The sequence below is a fragment of the Lathyrus oleraceus genome, chromosome 3 (assembly GCF_024323335.1).
Source record: "Lathyrus oleraceus cultivar Zhongwan6 chromosome 3, CAAS_Psat_ZW6_1.0, whole genome shotgun sequence".
In the NCBI taxonomy this organism is placed as follows: domain Eukaryota; kingdom Viridiplantae; phylum Streptophyta; class Magnoliopsida; order Fabales; family Fabaceae; genus Lathyrus; species Lathyrus oleraceus.
In genome coordinates, this window is record NC_066581.1 from 74062024 (window position 1) to 74085575 (window position 23552).

The 23552-nt window shown below is 36.3% G+C and overlaps 1 protein-coding gene and 1 pseudogene across 1 annotated transcript; both read right to left on the bottom strand.

Moving 5' to 3' along the window:
• Positions 1-1528: 1528 nt before the first annotated feature.
• Positions 1529-1628, bottom strand: LOC127133752 (uncharacterized; annotated as a pseudogene).
• Positions 1629-13626: 11998 nt separating this feature from the next.
• LOC127129750 (RING-H2 finger protein ATL64-like) lies at positions 13627-14193 on the bottom strand. Its single transcript, XM_051058875.1, has one exon. It carries the CDS (start codon positions 14191-14193, stop codon positions 13636-13638), a length of 558 nt encoding a protein of 185 aa, XP_050914832.1. The 3' UTR covers positions 13627-13635.
• Between the last annotated feature and the right edge of the window lie 9359 nt (positions 14194-23552).

The window sequence follows — 23552 nt, forward strand, 5'->3', positions numbered from 1 at the left end:
CCTGGAATGAGTCTGTTTATGCATGATATAAATTCTTGTTTATTTAGCATGTCTGGCTAATTTGCCTAGGTATCGGTATGTAAAGTAAGCAGAATAAGGGATCGAGACTGAGTCGGTCTATCTAAACTTAAAATCAAAATCAATCTTTTTATGGTCTCAACTTACAGGTTTAATAACAAGATTTTTTACAAAAGTAAAAGACATAAAGAAGTTAAAATCAATAGAGCGAGAGTTTGAGATTTTAACTGGACAGTGTAAGTTAGGCATTAATTCTAGATCAGGGCGAGAGCAAGTTTTAGAGTTAATTAAATTCTGACCTTTTCCAAAAAGTATTTTTAAAGATTGAATGTGAGGACGAGAGTTAAGCATTTGGATTTAATTATATAACCTAAGTCAACAGAGCGAGAGTTTGAGATAAGGGTGTTTAAAACGGTCAGTATTTTCTTAAAAAGAGTTTCTGCAACTTTATTGTTTTCAAAATATGGTTTTTGACTTAATTATAAGTGACAGCAACATTAATATAAAATCATGGTTTATTCAACAGAGCGAGAGTTTGAGATAGAACCTTTAACCAATAAAGTTAACCGAAACGATTCATTTTAAAACCAAGAAACCGACAAAGACTTGATTCCCTAGTTTTGACGAATTACATACCGATATCCGTTTTATTAATATTTAATCTAGACATTAGTTTAGCTCTTAGTTTTTCCCCAAACAATCAAACATCTTCACCTTAGATTTACGTAGTAACTTTAGATAACGGTATATCGATTCATAAGTCCCTGTGGGATCGATATCTTTTAAAACTACGCGATAGAACTGTGCACTTGCAGTTTGTATCCCATTCTCGACTCACCCAGTCGAGCGATCAAGTTTTTGGCGCCGTTGCCGGGGACTTTTATTCAATCGATATCGTAACTCTTCCGTTACGCTGTAGAGACTAAGGTTTCTTTTTCTTCTATTTTCTTTCTTTCGTTGATTTGTATGCCACGCACTCGCTCTCAAGGCGAACCGCTCTATTTACGAATCAACGATATAGAACTATATCTCCGAGTCTTACGACGAATTCGGGAATATCGTGCTGAAAACAATCTCCCTCCTATAGACCTTCCTGATCTCAAAGATTTTCTTTCTTTAACCGAGATGGCAGAACCAGCTCGTGCTCTTAGAGATTACGCCGCTCCATCGCAAGATGAACCGCATTCAAGTATTGCTCCGCCCGCAATCGAAGCAAACAACTTTGAACTTAAACCTTCGTTGTTGCAGGCTGTGCAACAGAACCAATTCTCTGGAAATCTTACCGAAGATCCAAACCTTCATTTATCCGTATTTGTCCAATACGCTGATACTGTTAAAGCTAATGGTGTCACTTCAGAGGCAATTCGACTTCGTCTTTTTCCTTTCTCATTAAGAGATAGCGCTAGAAGATGGCTTCAATCTCTTCCTTCCAACTCAGTCACCACATGGAACGAGTTGAAGAAAGTTTTTCTTGCCCGATATTTTCCACCAAGCAAAACAGCTATGTTAAGAGCCCAGATAAACGGATTTAAACAGAAAGACAACGAGTCTCTTTTCGAAGCATGGGAAAGATACAAAGACATGATGAGACTTTGCCCACACCATGGTTTGGAAGACTGGTTAGTAATTCACACATTTTATAATGGTCTCTTATACAATACAAGGTTAACAATAGACGCCGCTGCAGGTGGTGCACTAATGAACAAACCTTATGCTGATGCTTACCAGCTTATCGAGAGCATGGCCCAAAACCACTATCAGTGGGGAACCGAACGAACAACAGTGGAAAAACCTCAACCGAAAACTGGCATGTACGAGATAAGTAACCTTGATCACGTCAATGCAAAAGTGGATGCTTTGGTCCAGAAGATTGAAAGTTTAAACGTATCGCCTCCAGCAGTCGTGGTTGCCATAACTCAGAATTGCGAGGTCTGTGGAATCCAAGGCCACACTCCTGCGGAATGTCAACTCTTGACTGAAATCCAAACAGAGCAAGTAAACTATGCTCAAGGAAGCCCCTATTCGAATACCTATAATCCAAATTGGAAGAACCATCCAAACTTCTCATATAAGAGTAATAATGCTTTATACGCGCCTGGACAGTCTCCAAATCAAGCCCCATCTATACCTCCAGGATATCAGAAACCGAATCCTAACAATAATACCCCTAGAAAATCCAACTTGGAAATCATGATGGAAAACTTTATAGCTTCCCAACAACAAACCAATAAAGATTTCTTAAACCAGAACATACACACTGGCGAACAACTTAAACAACTCGCAAGCAAAGTAGATGCCTTGGCTACCCATAACAAAATGCTGGAAACGCAAATATCTCAAGTAGCTCAACAACAAGCACCTACCGCTGCACCAACTGGTACATTCCCTGGACAGCCCCAACCCAATCCGAGAAGCCAAGCTCATGCAATTATATTGAGAAGTGGAACGGAAGTGGAAGGACCGTCTGACCCAAGGATAGAAAACCAAAACCCTAAGAAATCAACTGAGGAAAGTGAACCTAAGGAAAAGGAAGAGAGTAATAAGGAAACCCTAGAAAAGAAGGAACCTTATGTACCTCCACCACCTTACAAACCACCTATACCTTACCCTCAAAGGCTTGTTAAAACCAAAGATGTAGGCCAATTTAGAAAATTTGTTGATCTCCTTAAACAATTAAACGTTACAATTCCGTTTACCGAAGCTATTACGCAGATGCCCTCATATGCTAAATTCTTAAAAGAAATTCTTTCTAATAAGAGGAAACTTGAGGATAGCGAAACCGTTACACTCCCTGCCGAATGTAGCGCTATAATCCAAAACATGCCCCCTAAACTCAAGGATCCGGGTAGCTTCTCTATACCCTGTCACATAGGAAAATTTGTCATCGACAAAGCCTTATGCGATTTAGGAGCCGGAATTAGCGTTATGCCCTTATCCATATGTAAGAAACTGGAGATGGGAGAATTAAGACCGACCAAAATGTCTGTGCAATTAGCAGATCGTTCCATCAAATATCCTGTAGGAATCCTTGAAAACGTTCCCGTACGCATAGGTCAGTTTTACATTCCCACTGACTTCACAATTATGGACATTAGAGAAGATGATACGACACCTATTATACTAGGAAGACCATTCTTAGCAACTGCCGGTGCAATCATAGACGTAAAACGAGGACGACTCACCTTCGAAGTAGGTGAAGAAAAAATTGAATTCATTCTTTCCCAATTCTTGAAAGCACCTGCAATAGAAGATACATGTTACTTCATGGATATCATCGATGAATGCATAAAAGAAGCAGAGTCAGGAGAAGACAAACCATCAGACTATCTTTTAGAGGACAAATCTAAACAATGCCTAGCAATAACACCAGATCCTACGCAGTGTCTTAACAAACCAACCCCTGATTTGAAAACACTTCCCAAAAATCTGAGATATGAATTCCTAGACTTAGAACTTGAACGACCTGTGATAGTTAATGCAGATCTAGGAAGACTCGAAACAGAAAAACTCCTACATATCTTAAGAAAATATCCAACTGCACTAGGATACCACATCACCGATCTTAAAGGAATAAGCCCTTCTATTTGTATGCACCGCATCATGTTAGAAGAAGACTGTAAAACCTCTAGGGAACACCAGAGAAGACTAAATCCGATCCTAAGTGAGGTAGTAAAGAAAGAAATAACCAAGTTATTAGAAGCAGGTATTATATATCCTATATCTGACAGCAAATGGGTTAGTCCTGTACACGTTGTACCCAAGAAAGGAGGCATAACCGTTATTGAAAACGAAAAAGGAGAAACTATAACTAAACGAATCGAATCGGGATGGAGAATGTGCATTGACTATAGGAAACTAAACAAAGCAACCCGAAAAGATCATTTCCCTTTACCATTCATTGACCAAATGTTAGAACGATTAGCTAAACATTCACATTTCTGTTATTTAGACGGTTATTCAGGCTTCTTTCAAATACCAATTCACCCTGATGACCAAGAAAAGACAACATTCACATGCCCTTTTGGTACCTTCGCGTATAGACGAATGCCGTTTGGTCTGTGTAATGCCCCTGCAACTTTTCAAAGATGCATGATGGCAATATTCGCCGACTTTCTCGAAAACATCATGGAAGTATTCATGGATGACTTTTCTGTATACGGACAAAGTTTCGAAGAATGCCTTGAAAACCTGGAAAGAGTTCTTGAACGATGTGTAAAAGTAAACTTAGTACTTAATTGGGAAAAGTGCCACTTTATGGTACAAGAAGGAATTGTTTTAGGACACATCATCTCGAACAGAGGAATTGAAGTAGACAAAGCCAAAATAGAGGTAATCGAAAATCTTCAACCCCCAAGAACCGTGAGAGAAGTACGAAGCTTTCTAGGACACGCCGGTTTTTACCGACGATTCATCAAAGACTTCTCTAAGATAACTAAACCCTTAACCGGACTGTTGATGAAAGATGTTGAATTCATATTCGACGATAACTGTTTAAAAGCATTTCAAACTCTTAAACAAGCATTGATCTCCGCACCCATTATGCAGACACCAGACTGGAATGAACCATTCGAAATAATGTGCGATGCCAGTGATTATGCTGTAGGTGCTGTTTTAGGACAAAGAAAGGATAAAAAGCTTCACGTTATATATTACGCTAGCAGAACCCTGGATGAAGCGCAGATGAATTATGCCACAACCGAGAAAGAACTCCTAGCAGTGGTATTTGCGCTAGATAAATTTCGTTCTTACCTGGTAGGAGCCAAAATAATAGTTTACACTGATCACGCTGCTATCAGGTACCTTTTAACAAAAAAGGATGCTAAACCTAGACTCCTAAGATGGATCTTGTTACTACAAGAATTCGACTTAGAAATCAAGGACAAGAAAGGAACTGAAAACGTAGTAGCAGACCACCTCTCTAGACTTGAGAACCTTGAACCAGAAAGAACATCCATTAATGATGATTTCTCGTATGATAAACTCATAGCTACTTTGGAAGAGAACAACTCCGACATGCAAGTAGAAACCACCTTAGCTATATCTGTCATACCATGGTACGCTGATCTAGTCAATTATTTAGCTGCCGGAATAGTTCCACCTACTTTATCTTACCAGCAGAAGAAACGATTCTTCCACGACATAAAACACTATTACTGGGATGATCCCTTACTTTTCAAAAGAGGCCCCGATGGTATTTTCCGTCGATGTATACCCGAAGAAGAGGTAGAAAATATAATCCAACACTGTCACTCTGCGCCTTATGGTGGTCACACAAGTACATCCAAGACCTGCTCTAAAATCCTACAAGTTGGCTTTTATTGGCCAACTATATGGAAGGACGTACATGCGGCTATTAAGGAGTGTGACAGATGTCAACGCACGGGAAACATATCTAGACGTGACGAGATGCCACAAAAAGGTATTTTGGAAGTAGAGATTTTTGACGTGTGGGGGATAGACTTCATGGGACCCTTTCCATCCTCTTTCGGTAACAAATACATACTCGTGGCAGTTGACTACGTATCAAAATGGATCGAAGCTATAGCTTCTCCAACAAATGACACCCGAGTAGTAACTAGACTCTTTAAAAATATAATATTTCCGAGATTTGGCATCCCAAGAATAGTAGTCAGTGATGGTGGATCACACTTTATATCCAAGGTACTCGAAAAACTACTACTTAAATATGGAGTGAGACATAGGATAGCAACACCTTACCACCCTCAAACCAGTGGACAAGTGGAAGTATCTAACAGAGAAATCAAGCAAATACTAGAAAAAACGGTCGCCACTTCAAGGAAAGATTGGTCATTGAAATTACCAGAAGCTTTATGGGCATACCGAACTGCTTATAAAACTCCCATAGGGACGACCCCATTTAAGCTCATTTATGGAAAATCCTGTCACCTCCCGGTAGAATTAGAACATAAAGCCTATTGGGCTATTAGAAATTTAAATTTGAATTATAAAGCCGCCGGTGAAAAGAGAATCCTTGACATAAACGAATTAGAGGAACTCAGAAGAGACGCCTATGAAAATGCCAAAATCTATAAAGAAAGAACAAAACAATGGCATGACAAGCGTATATCAAGGAAAGTCTTCAAGCAAGGCGACGCAGTACTTTTATTTAACTCTAGACTAAAGTTATTCCCGGGAAAACTACGATCCAGATGGTCAGGACCTTTTCATATCACTAAAATCTTTCCCAGTGGAGCGGTAGAAATAAAAGGACAATCTACAGAACCGTTCACCGTAAACGGGCAACGTCTGAAACATTATCACTATGCGGAAACCAACGAGGATTCGCAAATTCTACACTTAGACGAAACGCCCCCAGGACTCATAGACTATATTTAACAGTTTCTTTGTCGAGCTTGCGACATTTAAACAAAGCGCTTAGTGGGAGACAACCCACAAATTAATCTGTTATTTTATTATTCTATTATTATTATCATTTCTCTATTTTTCTCTTAATTATTCTTTTAATTTCTATTTAGTATTCATTATTGATTTATTCAAAAAGAAAAAAAATATATCTATATATAATAATAATAATTCTTTTCTTCTTTCGGCATTTGGCCAAATCCTGACTTAAACTCATGTTTCTTTTCTCTAGTTAACACTAACCAGATGGGACATTTTGATCGTATGGGTATCAAGTTCAGAGGAATGGCTCAGAAACGAAAGTTTGAAGAACTAGCCGCTAGAGAGATGCTACCTAGTTTATATGCTGATGATTGGGCTATGACTGCCCTTGGACTGAGACAGAGTGTCCTGTTTTTGCTGAATCAGATAGGATGGGAGACCTCCCCTATCCTGAGACATTTCACCACCTACCGGAGACTCACACTAGAATTCCTTAGTTCATTAATCTATCTACCTAGCCATGGAAAAGGAATTAGCAGAGGTTTTATCCAGTTCAGAATGTTCAATATGGAGTACCAATTTAATATTAGAGACTTCACCAACCTTTTGGGTTTTCCTACCTCCTTTGATACATTCACTGTAAGCCAGGAAGAACTTTTTGAATATAGAGAGCTTGAACACTTTTGGGGTAAGCTGACTGGAAATGATGAGCCCGAAGAACATGAGTTTCTCTCTGGAAACATACATAACCCGGCTTTTCGCTATTTCCATAAGATCCTGACCCACACTTTATTTGGGAAGAAGCCAAATAGTACTTCAGTTTCACGTGATGAACTCTTCATCATATTTTGTGCTTCCCAGAACCGTCCAGTAAACGGTGCTACTTTTATGTTAGCTAATTTGGACCACCTTATCCAGGATGAGCGAGCACCCATTAGAATAGGCGGTTTGATCACTATGATAGGTAATGCTATTGGACTACGTCAGCCTATGCTTGACCTTAACCCTTTTTGTGGCATTACTACTATGAGTATACCCTTCCTCTTCAACACTATGTTTATAGCAAACATAGGGTCTGATGAGTTCGAGCTTATTATTGATAACCAGGTTCTCTGCCTATTCACCATGCCCGATCCTAGAACTAGTGTTCATAATCAAAGGAACTGGCTCTATAACCTGAATGAAACCCCAACTCCGGCTGGATCCACTGAATCCATCCAGGATTATGAGATTTGTGACGACTATGAGCACTATGTTGACCATATCTCTCTTGCTGAATCTGACCCTCAGACACCTTCCGGCTACTATGATATTGATCCTCCCCCTCAGCCTGTCCTGACCGAAGAATCAGTCATGCCTGATCTCCGACATCATATGCCAGGAACAGATATTAAAACAGTCATTGAAGCCTTGATGTCAGAGCAAGACGCCCTCAGGGAAGATTTCCATAACTTGAGACTTGAAATCCTAGAATGCATGAGCAGAACGGCAAGTCAGTTACGTATGTTACGGCATCATGTTAACTCTTTTGCTCCTCCGGCCAGAGATCCGAAGATAGATGGAATTTAGTTATATTTCTTTCTAAGTTATTTAGTTTTAGGCTAGATTTTTTTCATTAATGTTGTTTGAATTCATGTTTATTTCTATTTCATTTCATTATTTTCCTTCCCTGTAATACATTATGATCATTTTTATTGAAGCTGTTTAATTAATTTTATTATGCAATGGCTATTATGTTCTACTGTTGTTACCTACTATTATTATTATACAAAGCAAGTAAGCGTGCACAATGCATTAAAATTGCATACTAAAAATGATCATAAGCAACATGAAACATTAAAATACGCTACCAAAGTAATTCTGTGAAGCGCCACTGAAGCCTTGCCAAAAAGGAGGTGTGACGAGCGTCACACACTCCATGACGAACGGCACGCAAAACGCCTGTTACGAACGTCACACCCCTGTGACGAGCGTAACACCCTTCAGACAAGTGAACGTTAAGGAGCCGTTGGAGACGAACGTTACACTTTAATTTTTTTACATTCCCCATTCATTTTTCATTTACCACACTTAATTACTTTTCAACCACTTTTTCTTTCTACCTTCCAATCCTTCTCCTATAAATACCTACCAAAACTTCCTTCATTCACCACAAAACAATTCTCTCATATCAAACACACTTCTTTTCCTTTCCAAATCATCCCTTCAAAAATTCATCACAATGGCGGGAAATCAAAATTTCGGAAATATCATCTTCCGATCCGGAGATGACAACTATCAGCAAGAGCAATTCGAGCGCTTCCAACAGCGAGGCGTCGCCCCCACCAGGTACCCCGATTTAACTTGTTTACAACAATTGGGCTTACTCCAAGGTATCGAGTGGATGCTCCGTAAAGCCGATTTAACCTTCCTTTGCACCCATAACCAACCCACCTACCCTTCCCTAACCTTAGAATTCCTAAGTTCTTACGACTACACCACTCCCGCCGGTGAAGGTGAATTTCTAACCGGTACGGCAACCTTCCGTATGTTTAACACCGAGTACTCTCTAACCCAACGCCAATTGAGTGCCATGCTACAATTTCCCACAGAAGGTCTGCTGCATGCCAGAATCCCTCCAACCTCAAACTGGAACACAGTTCTAGTTTTCGATCTTTTTAAGAAAATTTCCGGTATAAATACCTACAACTGGGAAGAACTCCTTCTCTCCCACATCCATAACCCCACCATCCGTTATTTTCTCCGTATCCTGCAAAACACACTTTTTGGAAGACCAAACAACAGTAAGGTTAACTCGAAGGAGTTATTTTTCCTCCAGTGCGTTTTCGAACCGGATACTAAGGTAAACGCCGCCTCTTTTCTCTTTCATCATATCCGCACCTTATGTGCTAGAGGCCGGCAACCCTTTATAATTGGTGGATTAATAACCTCCATAGCACTTGGCCTGAACCTAGGGGATAAACTCCAAACTTTAGAATCCCTACCTCCCCTGTCTATGGATATCAGCTATTGCCGCTCCAGCCGCCTGATTAAAAACAGAGTAGGCGGAGGCTATTATCTTATGGTGAACAATCAAGCAGTCCCGAGTGTTGTGCTACCCAATACCACCCTAACTGATGTCACAAACCCCGACCGCCACCTCTACGATCTTAGCGCTCCTGAAACCACCGAGCCTTCACAAACAAACCAGCAAACAGATGAGTTTGAAGAAATGGAACAAGGTGATCATCCGCCAACACAACAATCAGTCCCGCTAAACCCTTCCAGTAATGCAGCCGGCCCATCCTCCCAACGTCGTCGACGACGAAGGCCTGCGACCAACGATGACATTATGGATGCTATCGATGGTATGCAGGCACAGAATACAGAGATGATGCAGATGATGCGTCAAATGCAACAGCAACAGGACGCTCGGAATGCCATAACCGACCAGCGGTTTACTGAATTGTTCAACAGGTTCGACAACTTAGACATACGTCAAAGATCACCAGGTCCAAGAACCAGAGGCGGAAGGCAGCCTTAGTTGTTATTTTCTTTTTCCTTTCCATCTTGTATTTCATTTCCTTAAAACATTGAGGACAATGTTTAGTTTAAGTATGGGGGGGGAAACAATATTCTTTCCATTCTCATTTTTTTTTCAAGTATGTTATTTTCCCTTTCATTGTTATTTCCCTTTCTTATTATGAAAAAAAAAAAAAAAAAAAATTATTATAATATATATTTATTTTAAGTTAAGTTCCTAAGTGTGAAAATTTTCTATTATCTATTCCCCTCAATTTCCTGAGCCATAACAAAAATTTTAACACACCCAATAAGTATAAAGGTTGCTTACTTTATAAAACTTGAGTGAGATCAAAACAAAACCATTACCGTAACAACGCTCTGAGAACCTCAATATGTTAGATCAGGATAAGTACCTATTATACCAATTCCTTGAACTTTTAGTTCTATGGCAACCCCAAGTAGTTTATACAGAAGTCAGCACCATCTTAATAGCAAACTACGTGGAGAGCCGATGAATATAAGTGAATGATCCCCAAAGTAACCTAAAATATATAAATATATCAAGAAATGCACTAATTAAATTAGGTGATCCTTACCAGATCATTTAATCTAAAGGTTGCAGATCATGCAAAAGCACAATACGAAAGATCCATTATGAGTTGGTTCAGTAGGAATCTGGTACTGAACTTGGTAGGGCGGACTACGGTCCGATCCCCCGCAATTTGCAATGGACTGAATAATGAAGTTATCCGACTTATGTACCAGAACTTCTAGCTAAAAGCGGATCATAATCACTAACCGGTTACTCCACTATGTGCGCGAAAAGATAAAGGGCTTAATGTGATTTCGCTAGAATGAAAACGGGTAAAATAAGACTAAAGGAACCAGGATAGCTATCATAGGGTACTTGAAACTGATTGGCATAAAAATAGGGTTATCTAAGTTGTAACGGTAGTTGTTGATGTCAAGATTAAACTCAAATCCTCTTAAACAAAAATCCATTCGCAACCTAGTACGAATTGAGGTGTGCTTTGAAATTTCACCTAGCTAAAACTTTTAACAAGTTCTATACTAAATTTTGCTTGAGGACAAGCAAAGATTTAAGTATGGGGGAGTTTGATAACATGAAATTATATCACATTTTAAGACTTAATTTAATTAGATTATATTATCATTTACTTTAATTTATCCCATTTTATCAGATATTATGCAGTATTTCTTTTCTATTTACATCAGGTACCCATTTTGAAGCAAAAGTGAAAAAAGGAAGAAAAGGAGGTGTAAAAAGCAATAAAAAGGAAACAAATAACCAAGACCAAGCCCAGCCCAAAAGAAAGCGCACGTTGCCCCTGTGACGGGCGTCACAAGGGTTGTGACGAGCGTCACGCGAAGTAGCCTTGTGACGGACGTCACACATGGTGTGACGAGCGTCACACCAGTCCACTAGCTTTTTGGCGCAAGTTACGCTCTCAGAAGAATGGAAGTAACGTTGAGGACTTCGTGTCCTATTCCCAAGCCGTGTATTTAGCCATGCTGAAGACTCGTAGGAAACGCAAGGCAGTTACCAAGGCTATTATAAATAGCCATCTCCTCTCTTTGCCGAACGGGGGAGTTTTTGCACGCTCAGTTTTGCGAAAGCTCTGCCAAATTTTCCTTTCACGCCTTTGCTTATTTTTCTTCCTTTCCAGCATTGTTCATTTTATTTATTTCTTTTGCAAGCTTTACTTTCTCTTTTCCCTTGCAATTTATCTTTCCCGTTTTTAGCTTTTAGATATTTTTCGCATAATAGTTTCTACACCGGAAACTACTGTGCAACTTTATACCGGATTTAACCTTACGTTATATTCGAGTTTTATTTCCTTGATTTATTTTACTGCTTAATTGAAGAATCGAAGAACAAATCCTACCGGCTTGTGGTGGAGTGTTCAAGACCATTGTATTACGCATTCAGGTTCTTTAATTGTTATTTAATTTTTTATGTTTTATTCTATTGTTTATTCATATTGCCTGCCTGGAATGAGTCTGTTTATGCATGATATAAATTCTTGTTTATTTAGCATGTCTGGCTAATTTGCCTAGGTATCGGTATGTAAAGTAAGCAGAATAAGGGATCGAGACTGAGTCGGTCTATCTAAACTTAAAATCAAAATCAATCTTTTTATGGTCTCAACTTACAGGTTTAATAACAAGATTTTTTACAAAAGTAAAAGACATAAAGAAGTTAAAATCAATAGAGCGAGAGTTTGAGATTTTAACTGGACAGTGTAAGTTAGGCATTAATTCTAGATCAGGGCGAGAGCAAGTTTTAGAGTTAATTAAATTCTGACCTTTTCCAAAAAGTATTTTTAAAGATTGAATGTGAGGACGAGAGTTAAGCATTTGGATTTAATTATATAACCTAAGTCAACAGAGCGAGAGTTTGAGATAAGGGTGTTTAAAACGGTCAGTATTTTCTTAAAAAGAGTTTCTGCAACTTTATTGTTTTCAAAATATGGTTTTTGACTTAATTATAAGTGACAGCAACATTAATATAAAATCATGGTTTATTCAACAGAGCGAGAGTTTGAGATAGAACCTTTAACCAATAAAGTTAACCGAAACGATTCATTTTAAAACCAAGAAACCGACAAAGACTTGATTCCCTAGTTTTGACGAATTACATACCGATATCCGTTTTATTAATATTTAATCTAGACATTAGTTTAGCTCTTAGTTTTTCCCCAAACAATCAAACATCTTCACCTTAGATTTACGTAGTAACTTTAGATAACGGTATATCGATTCATAAGTCCCTGTGGGATCGATATCTTTTAAAACTACACGATAGAACTGTGCACTTGCAGTTTGTATCCCATTCTCGACTCACCCAGTCGAGCGATCAGTGTCCCCACTAATAATTTAATTGTCCCCATATCTATAATATACTACTAAACATATTTTTTAAATAATATAGTATCTTTTCTTAAATTATATTAAGATATGTCGAATAATTTTCACTTCAACATAATATGGCAGTGTATAGATAGTATATTATTTTTAAATATAATGATTTATTAATGAATAATAATTTTATAAAACATTTTATAATTTCTTTTTTATATAATAATTATCATATTTTTAAATTATATAAATTTTTTTAAAACCTTATATTAAAAGCAAAGAAAATATAGTATATAATTAAAATATAATAGATTATTTATATCGTAAGAATATAATTGATTATATAGTGTAAATATATTATAAAAAATATATAAAATAGTATAATATTTAAACATAATTTTAATTATATATAAAATTATAAAATAACAATGTATATCAATTAAATTGTTTTTTAATATTATTTAAATTATCTCCACGGTAAAATAGTTATGCTTGATAGACACTGTATAAATAAAATAGTCTGTGTTGGTAAATTGAAAAACTAAAACTTGAAAAAATATCACAATCGCAGTGATATCTGTAATGGGTGTTCAATTTTGTGTTTATCGAACTTTACCGTAAATACATCCAATATAAATAGTGACTCTACCAAAAAAGTTAAACTAATAACTTATGGTGTTACTTGTTGAGATTTGAAATAAAATTCGATACACATCAAATAAACACTCAAATAAACACGTATATAATTCTCACAAGTGACGGATATTTTTGGGTCAATAACCATCTCATTATCTTATGAGATTACACAAAATCCAAAACTGAAACTCAAACAATAACCAAAGCCACTTCAACCAGCCTCTAAACACATTATCCTCGGGTATAAACCTCGGGTGACAACTCAACAATTACTCTAAACGGCCTTCTCGGACACCCAATCGGTTCAGGTAAATACGAACTACCCTCACCCGGTTCTTCTGAACCCGAAACAGAACCCAATTCAATTTTAGACTCAACCGTTACCGGTTGGACCAAACCTCGGCAGAGAGGGCAATTAGAGTGAGAAGCAAACCACGCGTCGATACAGTAGGAATGAAAAACATGGTTACAGTTTGGGAGCGTTCGACATTCATCGCCGTCGGTATACTCCGACAAACATATAGCACGGTCGTGAAGAGTAAAGCGGGTGGCAGAGGAAGAGTAAGTGAAGATGGGAAGGGATTTGAGAACGGAAGTGTCAAGACGTTGTTCTCTGAACGTGGGAGCCGTAAGAGAATTTGTAGAACGTAGACTGCGGTGACGAAAATGGCGGAGGTAGAAGCAAGTGTGAAGGAGGACAAGGAGGATTATAAACAAAAGGATGGAAGAACCTATCATATCATTGCGGATAAGGGCATAGTCTTCTTTAAAGGCGGGTTCCGAAACCATGACAGAAAATAAAGTGACTTTATAAAATAAATAATAGTAATAAGGTTTTCATGAAAATGCTTAAATCTAATGTTATATATATATATATATATATATATATATATATATATATATATATATATATATATATATATATATATATATATATATATATATATATATATATATATATATATATATATATAATATGGTTGACGTATGTGTGAAATCTATCACATCCATCTAGATAGATATAAAATAAGAATTAACTTTAAATTGAATTCATTTCTATTTTATAAAAAATGATTGAAGATGGAAGTTTATTATATATGTCACCGAATTTGACTCTATACTATATAAAGATTTTGGATAATTATTTATGATATTATAATTATTAATATAGTGGTTGTGATACACTAACAATTAAAAAAATTATATTAATAATGTATATTAGTATTATAATTTTTCTTGAAAAATAAAAGTTAAATTAAATATATTAATAAATGAATAATAATTTAATAATAAATAATCATAAAACATACGTACATAATAACATTTGTTAATTTTTCTAAAATGTGTCATAAAATCTTATAAATAGAAATGGAGTGAGTATTACATTTGTTTCTAAGTATAAGCTCATTTTATATATAATATACTTAAACTATAATTTGAATTTATATATAATTAATTATAGTTTTTTATATTCAATATGTTTATAGTTATTAATTAAAAATTATTTAAATAAAACAGGAAATATATTTAATGATTTAAAAATTGATTTATGATTAAGACAAAAAAAATTCAAATGAGTAATTATATTTGACGATTTTTGAATAATTATATTTGTAACAACTTTTTTGTTCTTTTGTAAGCTTTTGTGGATTCTTCACAATTTTTTTCACATTTTAATAAATCTGAAATTAATTCAATTATCATAATTAGCCATGTTTATCAGCCACATTTTCTTATGATTTTTATTAGTATTATTTTTCATTACTGATGTTGACTTATTGTCCATCTTTCATCCTTTTAAATTGGAGTAATTAGTCCATACATTATATTTATGACAAAAAGTTTATTATTTAGATTCATTCAATATAATCTATCTAAATTATATAACGTCTAAACATATTAATTATTCAATGCATATTAAAGTAAATTTGTTTCTTATCAATACAAATGGTTATTGGTTGGTTATTCGTTAATGGTTAGAGATTATGAAGAGCCACCAGTTATTTCCTATTTTTGAAAACCCATTTAGATACATGTATTTATTGATTTTTGGATGTGTATCAATATTATTTTCTTACTATTTTTATTATTTTTCACTTTTAATAAATATTTGGTACTAAGTTATTCATTCTATCATATTAATAGATCGTTAATTTTATTTTTATTATATATTTAAATATTTATTATTCACTTTAAATATAAAAAAATTCATGCAATAACAAAATAACGAATAAAAAATAGAGGAAATATTTTTCTTCTTCGTTTTTTATATATACAAAAACAATTAGTAGAGTTTTTATTTTAAGTATAATTAATTATTTTTTCTCTAGATAAATATCAGAATATTATTGATAAATTAATAATTAATATTGTATTGAGTTTTAAAAATAACAACAAAATAAAATATTTTTTATAAATACAACTACTAAAAACGAATGGAAATTATTTTGATCAGGATTTTGAATTTCATGTAGTTGATGAGTCGAATATCTTTAATTGATGGTGTTGATCTTCGAAACGCGGGTGCAGGGTAGAGCTGCAAGATTAATACTCCCACATCCAAGTCAATTTAAGATTCAAGATGAGTATAGTGAAGATTGGAGATCAGAGAATGTACCATATTTTTCGTGTGACTTTTATATCTTTGGGCAAATGGAGTGGATTTGAGATGAATTTGATCTTAGCTATTTGGGTCTTTGGCACACCCAGAACAGTTGCCCCGTAAGGCTTTGTCGGACACTAAGAGAGTCGGTGAAGTCTTAAGTGATTTTGGTTGGACTCCAAGGATGTGGTCTGATGCGACTTAGAACTGAAATGCTTGGAGTCAAATGAAAAAGTAGTGGGGGACAAAGTATTAAATGTTTTCTTATCACTAAAGTGTTTCATTATCTGCATTCAATGAGTTAAGAACTTTGAGAAATAAAGTGTGGGGAAGTCCCACATTGATTAGAAAAGTGAAGACTTGAACATTTATAAGTGAGAGAACTCACACACCTATCACCTTAAGGTTTTTGGTGAATATGTGATGTGTTATTACAGGGTGTGTTTCCCATTAAGAGAAAATTCCTAAATAAATAAAAATGTTCCCTCGTGTTGACCCCCGAATTGATGACCCTAACAGTGGTATCAGAAGCCTTTGGTTCGAGTGAATGACTGAATTCCTTGTATCTAAAGTACTCCTCACAAGTGGTGAATAGGAGGTGTCTCGTTGAAGAGTGTCAATGATGGTACAAGTGTATGTGGATACGAGAGTTTTTGCTTAAGGGGGAGCATTGTGGATAAAATCACACTTGAGGGAGAATGTTGATAAAAAGAAAGTGTGAATTAAGAACTTTGAGAATCAAAGTGCGGGAAAGTCTCACATTGATTAGAAAAGTGGAGAGTTGAGCATTTATAAGTGAGAGAATCCAGACACCTATCACCTTCAGGTTTTTGGTGAATATGTGGCGTGTCTCCCACAATGTGTGTTGCTTATAAAGATTAAGAAAATCCAATGAATAAAAATGCTCCATTGTGTTGACCCCCGAATTGATGACCCTAACACATGTGACCATGAAATGATTCATATATTTAGGGTACTCGAGTATCTTTGGTTCATCATTTTGCTTAATGGGATGATGTATTCACAGTCTTTGGATATGTGACTCGCCTTTGATCTGATATGTTGATTTCTAGCTCACTTCTTTATAAAAGGAAAGTTTTTCCCTCCCCCAAGTTTCTTTTCGTCCTCTTGCTACTCTTTGTTTAGCCCCTCTTTCTAGTTTTGATCATCGTCTCCCTTACTCCAACCTCAGAACCTTCACTTTACAGGTACTGAGGGATTCCCTAGCGTTGGTCGTTGAAATTATGAGTGCAAACTCTCCTAAAACGTAAGATAAGAATTTCTCAAGGCTCCTCAAAAATTAAACAAATAGATCTTCTGCCTAAGTAAATATTGTACATATAAATAATATTATAACCCTCTGTAATGTGACGTAGATTGTCTTTTTGAAACAGGGCCATACTAGGTGGAACCCGCTTAAATGTTGTTGGTGCACCCCCTCTTGGAAACTAGTCACTTCAAGAGAATATATGGTGGAGCCTAAAAACCCGAGGACATGGACGGGAACCCCACCCTTGGACGGGAACGGTTCCTAGTGATGTTGAAGACTTAGGTCAGCTCCTTTCAACTGGGACGGGTAACAATAAGCTTGGAAGTTACACTGACTCCCTTCGATTGGGATTGGTAACGACAAAGTTGATTAGTTACATAAACTTCCCACAATTAGGACGAGTAATAGAAAAGCTTGATGGTTATGCCAATTCCCACCAAAGAGGTCACGCAAGGTCCATCCTGGGAAGACCCACACAAAGGGAAAGTTCCCATTCTAGGAACAACTAAACTAAACCCAATCATAATAAGGAAAGAAGTCATAAGCTTGCCCGAAGCTGAGAAACAAATCCTAGAATGACCCAAATAGTATAACAGAGAGACCACAAAGAATAAATAGACTACAATAATCACAAAGAAAGTATTAGAGTGGGCACAAAGAAAGAATCAAATGAAGAAAAGGTAGATATATAAATATTTTTGTTCATACAGGTTATACATAAACATGGGGGCATAGAGCCCAAAACAAACGATAAAGAGAAAATCATGCATCGTCACTTTGCGGTTGGGCACCGTCGTCATCCGCCAAGGCTCCATCTCAGACAACCTTATGCAGGTCAAGTTAAGAGCGAAGAATCTGAACACCCTAACACAACTTCTCTAGTTAGTTTCCTACCTGACCGAAGGCACCTTACTCCCTTTTAGGGCTTGATCAAGTGTTTTATTAACCTCCTTCCTTAAGTCAACCAACATCCACTCGTAAATATATTATTCATTCTCTAAAGATTCCTTCTCTTGTTGAATAACTTTCACAACCTTATCCACGCGAGAGTTCATCACCACAGTAGTCGTGGTAGCCACCTCGTAAATATTCCTCTCGGCCTCCAAATAATGTTGAAGTTCCACAACCTTGGCAGCAACAAAAGTAGGGGACTTATGCACCTTTGGTTCCTCCTAAAGAGAATTCAGCTCATCTATCTCTTCCTAAATAGCCAAAAATTTCTTATGAAGTTGAGATCTCTTGGACTCGGTCGCCTTGCACTTGCCTTCCCAGGTAGCCCTTTCCTAGAGGGGTTGCCCATCACTTGAACATCATTCCCGTCAAAAGCATCCAGGGAAATAGATAAGTTAACTGATAGGTTTAGAAGGTTGTCTCAGATATGAGCCTCGTCTTTTCCTCCTTAGGAAGATTCTAGAGATATACGGGGTCTTCCTTAGAGATTAAGGCGAGAACGTCTTGAGAAGTGAGGGGAATCTGGGAAGGAAGAGTGGATGATAATTTAAGTAAGGGAGTAAATGGTCTGGTAGAAGTACCCTTGAATAATTAAGCTCATTTGACCAAACCCCCTTCTTAAGGATTTTGATCTTGATCTCGACCCCTCTTGTTATGGGAAAAAGGAGAAAAATCATGTTCTTTCACAACTACATAGAAACACTAGCATAAGGTTGATCTCGACCATAGGGTACCAGAAGGATTTTATTAATAGTAGAGATGCTAGAATCAACTGGAGGAAGAGTATAGGCCCGAGCCTAAGACATGGTGATGACAGCCTTTGCCTTCAACTCTTTAGTAATGTCAAAAACCTTCTTCAAGAAGTTCATTTTTTGGTAAATATAAAACATATCACATTAAAAAAGGCCTACAAGGGTATGATTCTATCCTCACCAAAAATCTCTTTCCTTTCTAGACTACTGGTCGTGCCCATAATAGCACAGGTGTCAAATGAACACTTCCTCTCAATAGAAGGCTTACCTTGGAAGCACTAAACCCTTCTCATACCCAAGACCCTCATAAAAACTCTCAAGGTCTTTCTTAATCTTAATCTCATTAGGAGTAAGATAATTTAGACGGACAACATACTCATGAGCGTCATGTTTGAAATGGACCCAAGCCCAATACTTTTGAAACATATATATGCATAGACTAGGGGAAAAGCCTTGAAAGTCGGTGGGGAGATGAAGCTTGGTAGGAATATCATAGAACATGGAGTGATCCCCCATAGTATAAGGCTTTACCAATAATAAGAAGCTCCTGAAATCATCCCAACTATCAACATAAGGGCTAAACTAGAGAACTTTCGGGTGCATTGAGATGAGCCCTTGATCTTATATATTATTCTGAGAAGTATGTACCACAACAAAAATATGGATGAATAGCTAGAAGTAGGACTTCGAAGATCAATAGTTGGCCTAGAGTTGGAACACCCTTATAAAATCCTAGGTGTTGAGATGATGTTATGAGGGGGAAACCTTTAAAAACCTCAACACTTCCACTTCAAAATCGGAAAAAGGAAGCCTTAAATTTATTCGTGGGAACAAAAATTCATATAGATGAATAGAACAGTCCCTGAAGCTATTACATATGTTTTTTCTTGATCCCAAGGGGAGAACCAACCAATCAGAGGCAGGACATATTTCTATATTAGCCTCCCTCATGGATGTAATATTATATTAAGTAGAGGGGTTCCCAGTATTTCAGAGTCCACCCAACTATACTTTCTCGCGTCAACCGGATCCACAAGCTTAATACTTCTTTGAGGTACCTCGTCAGTCTGAAAGATGTTTAATGGCCTGAGACAATTGACACCATCAGGTTGGGTCCCACGCGCAAGATGATCCTTAATGTAAAAATCACTTGGATCCCAACCATAAATGGTATGGTAAGTCCCAACGAAAGTTCTAGCATCTTCCTTATTCAAGGAAACAACTTACATATCCAGGGGAGTCAAAGCATGGAAAACTAAATCCCCTATAGCTATGGAGAGAGCACGCACAAAATTAATTGTGCGACCACCTCCACTATTGTCATAAAAAAGGAGAGCGTCATAGGCAGTCTCATAAAGGAAAACTTATTTACCAAGAGAACTATTACTAGATAAATTTAAAGGGTGGTCATTTATGTGAGCCATGGAAAAAATAAAGACTAAGTACGAGGAAATAAACTTAGGGTAAGAATGACACCTAGAGAAATGGAATCTGGTGAATAGGCTAGAAATTAAAAGCAGAAGGGGAACTCGATTCCAAAGAAGATGAACGCTTAAGAAAAGGCTCTTGGAAGGAATAAAATCACTCAGAAAGGAGAAGTTGACTCTCAGGAGTGGTGAAAACATTCTCCCTAAAAGTTAAGAAACCCTTATATAGAGGAGAGCGAGCAGCGAGTCAGATCAAAATGAAAACAGACAGTTAAAAATCATCGGTCAGATTTCACCATGGGAATACAAGCGAACACAATTGTACTCGAATTCCCTAGAGAAAAGTTCCACACCATAACCTACTATCCTAAATCCACATGCTTGAAAAATCAGTGAAACATCTCAATGATTAGAAAGGTCATTTATTGTGCTTATTCCCATTATTTATGTAATTGCTCCATGACCTTCCCACTTCTCCTTATGGTCAGATTTGGTAACAAGATGTCGGCCGTAACTTTGAAAGACTTCTTGGCTAATAAAACATTAGGCAAGACTTATGTACAAATTTTTGGGCCGACCAAATACCAAATGAAATCCAACCTTACCAGGCGAAGCCCAATCAAAATTATCCAATGTATATAATCAACGCATACGAGACTTAAGATACAAACATCTTATCACATAATTTCATTTCACCCATCTTAAAATTTATAACTTACTTGGACGTTAGAGTATTAATCTTACAGGTTGAACGTGTGTGAACCGCAAGTACGTGGTTATTTAAGTAGTAAAAAGATTGATCTCAGAGAGAGATGTTTTATTACTAAATTTTATCCTAACTTTGTTTATCTAAAGCGGTTGCAAAAGAGTTTTGTTTGATGAAAAGTGAAATATAAAATTAACAAATAATTAAAAGCAAGACTAAGGGTTATGATCATCCAGCTAGACTCACCAGTATGATCATCTATTTTTGAATTATGATAATCTCTGAGTTATTTATTATATAAATTTAAATATATTTTTCGAGACACCTACTTTCATGGAGTGCAAAATCTAAATGTGTTTCGAGCGTGACTAAGTGTTCAATCAAGAGCATTAAGCCTTGTCACGCAACGACGCATCTTGATTATTTCTGAATTAAGATCGATTCGCCTTATTGGTAGCCCATATAACTCAACCTTTTAGCAATATGCTTTCAGAAGTCGAATCATTATCTTTCAATACATAATCGACTTCTATATTGTCTTTGTTTTCGCAACTGACATAAACCTGGTCAAGAGTTTGAATTCTAAAATAAATCAAACTTTTAATTCTCGTAATTTCAAATGGATGATTCAATGGGGTTTTTCATGAGATGGACTCTCATGACCCCAATTCCCTAAAGATCTTCTCACTCATGGTGAGATGAACAACAATCAAATAATAACAATACATTACAAGCAATTAAAATAAAATAAGTAATGCAACAAAACAAAATGAAAATCAATTTAAAATAAAGAAAAGCAAGAATTACAATACCAAAGTGTTGAATGACTATAAGATTAAACAAGAATAAAAGCTCAAATTCAAGCTAACATAAAGAGAAAAGTAGCCAATGATGGATCCCCTAATTGTCACCATTAGGTCTCCCTTTTTTGCTTAATGCCTAAGCCTCTATTTATACTAATTCCAATTCATAAGTCACTCATAATTAGAACTAATTTCGAGCTTAACTACCACTAACCACTAATCATCAATGCTTGGGGGGTTATGGATGCCAAAAGGTCACAAAAACTCTCTAAAAAAACAAGAATTAGTAACTTTATGCCATGCTGACACGGGTCGTGTCAGGGAACACAGACTAGTCATATCAGCCTTTGGTTGCTTTTATGGAGGTGGATCAAAGGGGCTAACATGGCGCATGTCATGGGACATAACCTGACAGTGTTGGTCTTAGGAAATTTGTATGGGAAATGCTCCTTTTTGTGCGATCTTTGGCCTTTTTCGTTCTGATTCGTTCCATTGACCTCTTATTACATGAAAACAAACAAAGGAGACCAAACCGTGTAAAAATGAAATATGATGGTGAAAACACACATTAAATTGAAGAAAAAACAAAGAAGAAACATAATGCATTTACCGTTTATCAAATACCCCTAAACTTGAAGTGTTTCATAGAAAAAAATTAGGATCACACAATTTTCACTCTTCAAAAGCTCACAAGATGAAATCATTGATAATCATACTTGGTTTATCATTCTGACCAACTAAAACCTAAGTACCCATATACTTACCAATACAAAAAGTATTGCAAGAACATAAAAATGTAAATATTGTCAAAATTTTCAATTTTCCCTTCTTTTTCAGTAGACAATTAAATTGAGGCAATTGGAATAATAAAAATAATCACATGTATGAGATCGATCAAGAGGAGGTTTTTGTTTTTGTAGATGAAGATTTTTTTTTGCACACTTTTGTGTGTTTATTATTGATCATTATGGTTCAACTTAGAGGGTGCAGTTGCCTTTTACCGCCATTTTTCATCTTTTTTTATATTTTTTTCTTTCTCAGTCGATCATCAATAACAAGTGAGTCAAATGTATGACAGACTGTCTATCAACATATTATATGGTTTCTTCTCAGAATCTAAGCACTATGATACAAAACATGTGCTAAAGTCGTGACCTACTCAGGAAACTAATGGTGTTCAGGTAGTACCAATTTTATCGACTTTCCATGGGCCCTTAAACTTAGCAATCCTCACTTTAATCATATATACTTTCTCAAATATTTTTCAAAATCACAAGCTTTTTCATAATAAAAAAGTTCAACGGTTCAATTTTTGGGAAATTCAACAATGGTACATGCAATTTATTCAATTAAAACTATCCTAACAACACAAAACATACAACAAACAAATGAAATTAAAAAAAATCTGAAAATAAAACTTAAAAGAAGGGAAATACCCCCAAACATAAACCGAACATTAGCCTCAATTTTCCAATTTAAGTAGGGAGAGGTAGAGAGAAACTCACAAACACCTCACTAAGAAGGTGGGAAGCGCAAGATAAGAGAATTGTAGAAATTCTGCTCTTTTTGCCTAGTTCTCTTGAGTTTTCCTTTCTTTATTAGAACTAGTCATACCTGCAAAGTGAAACAATATAAAA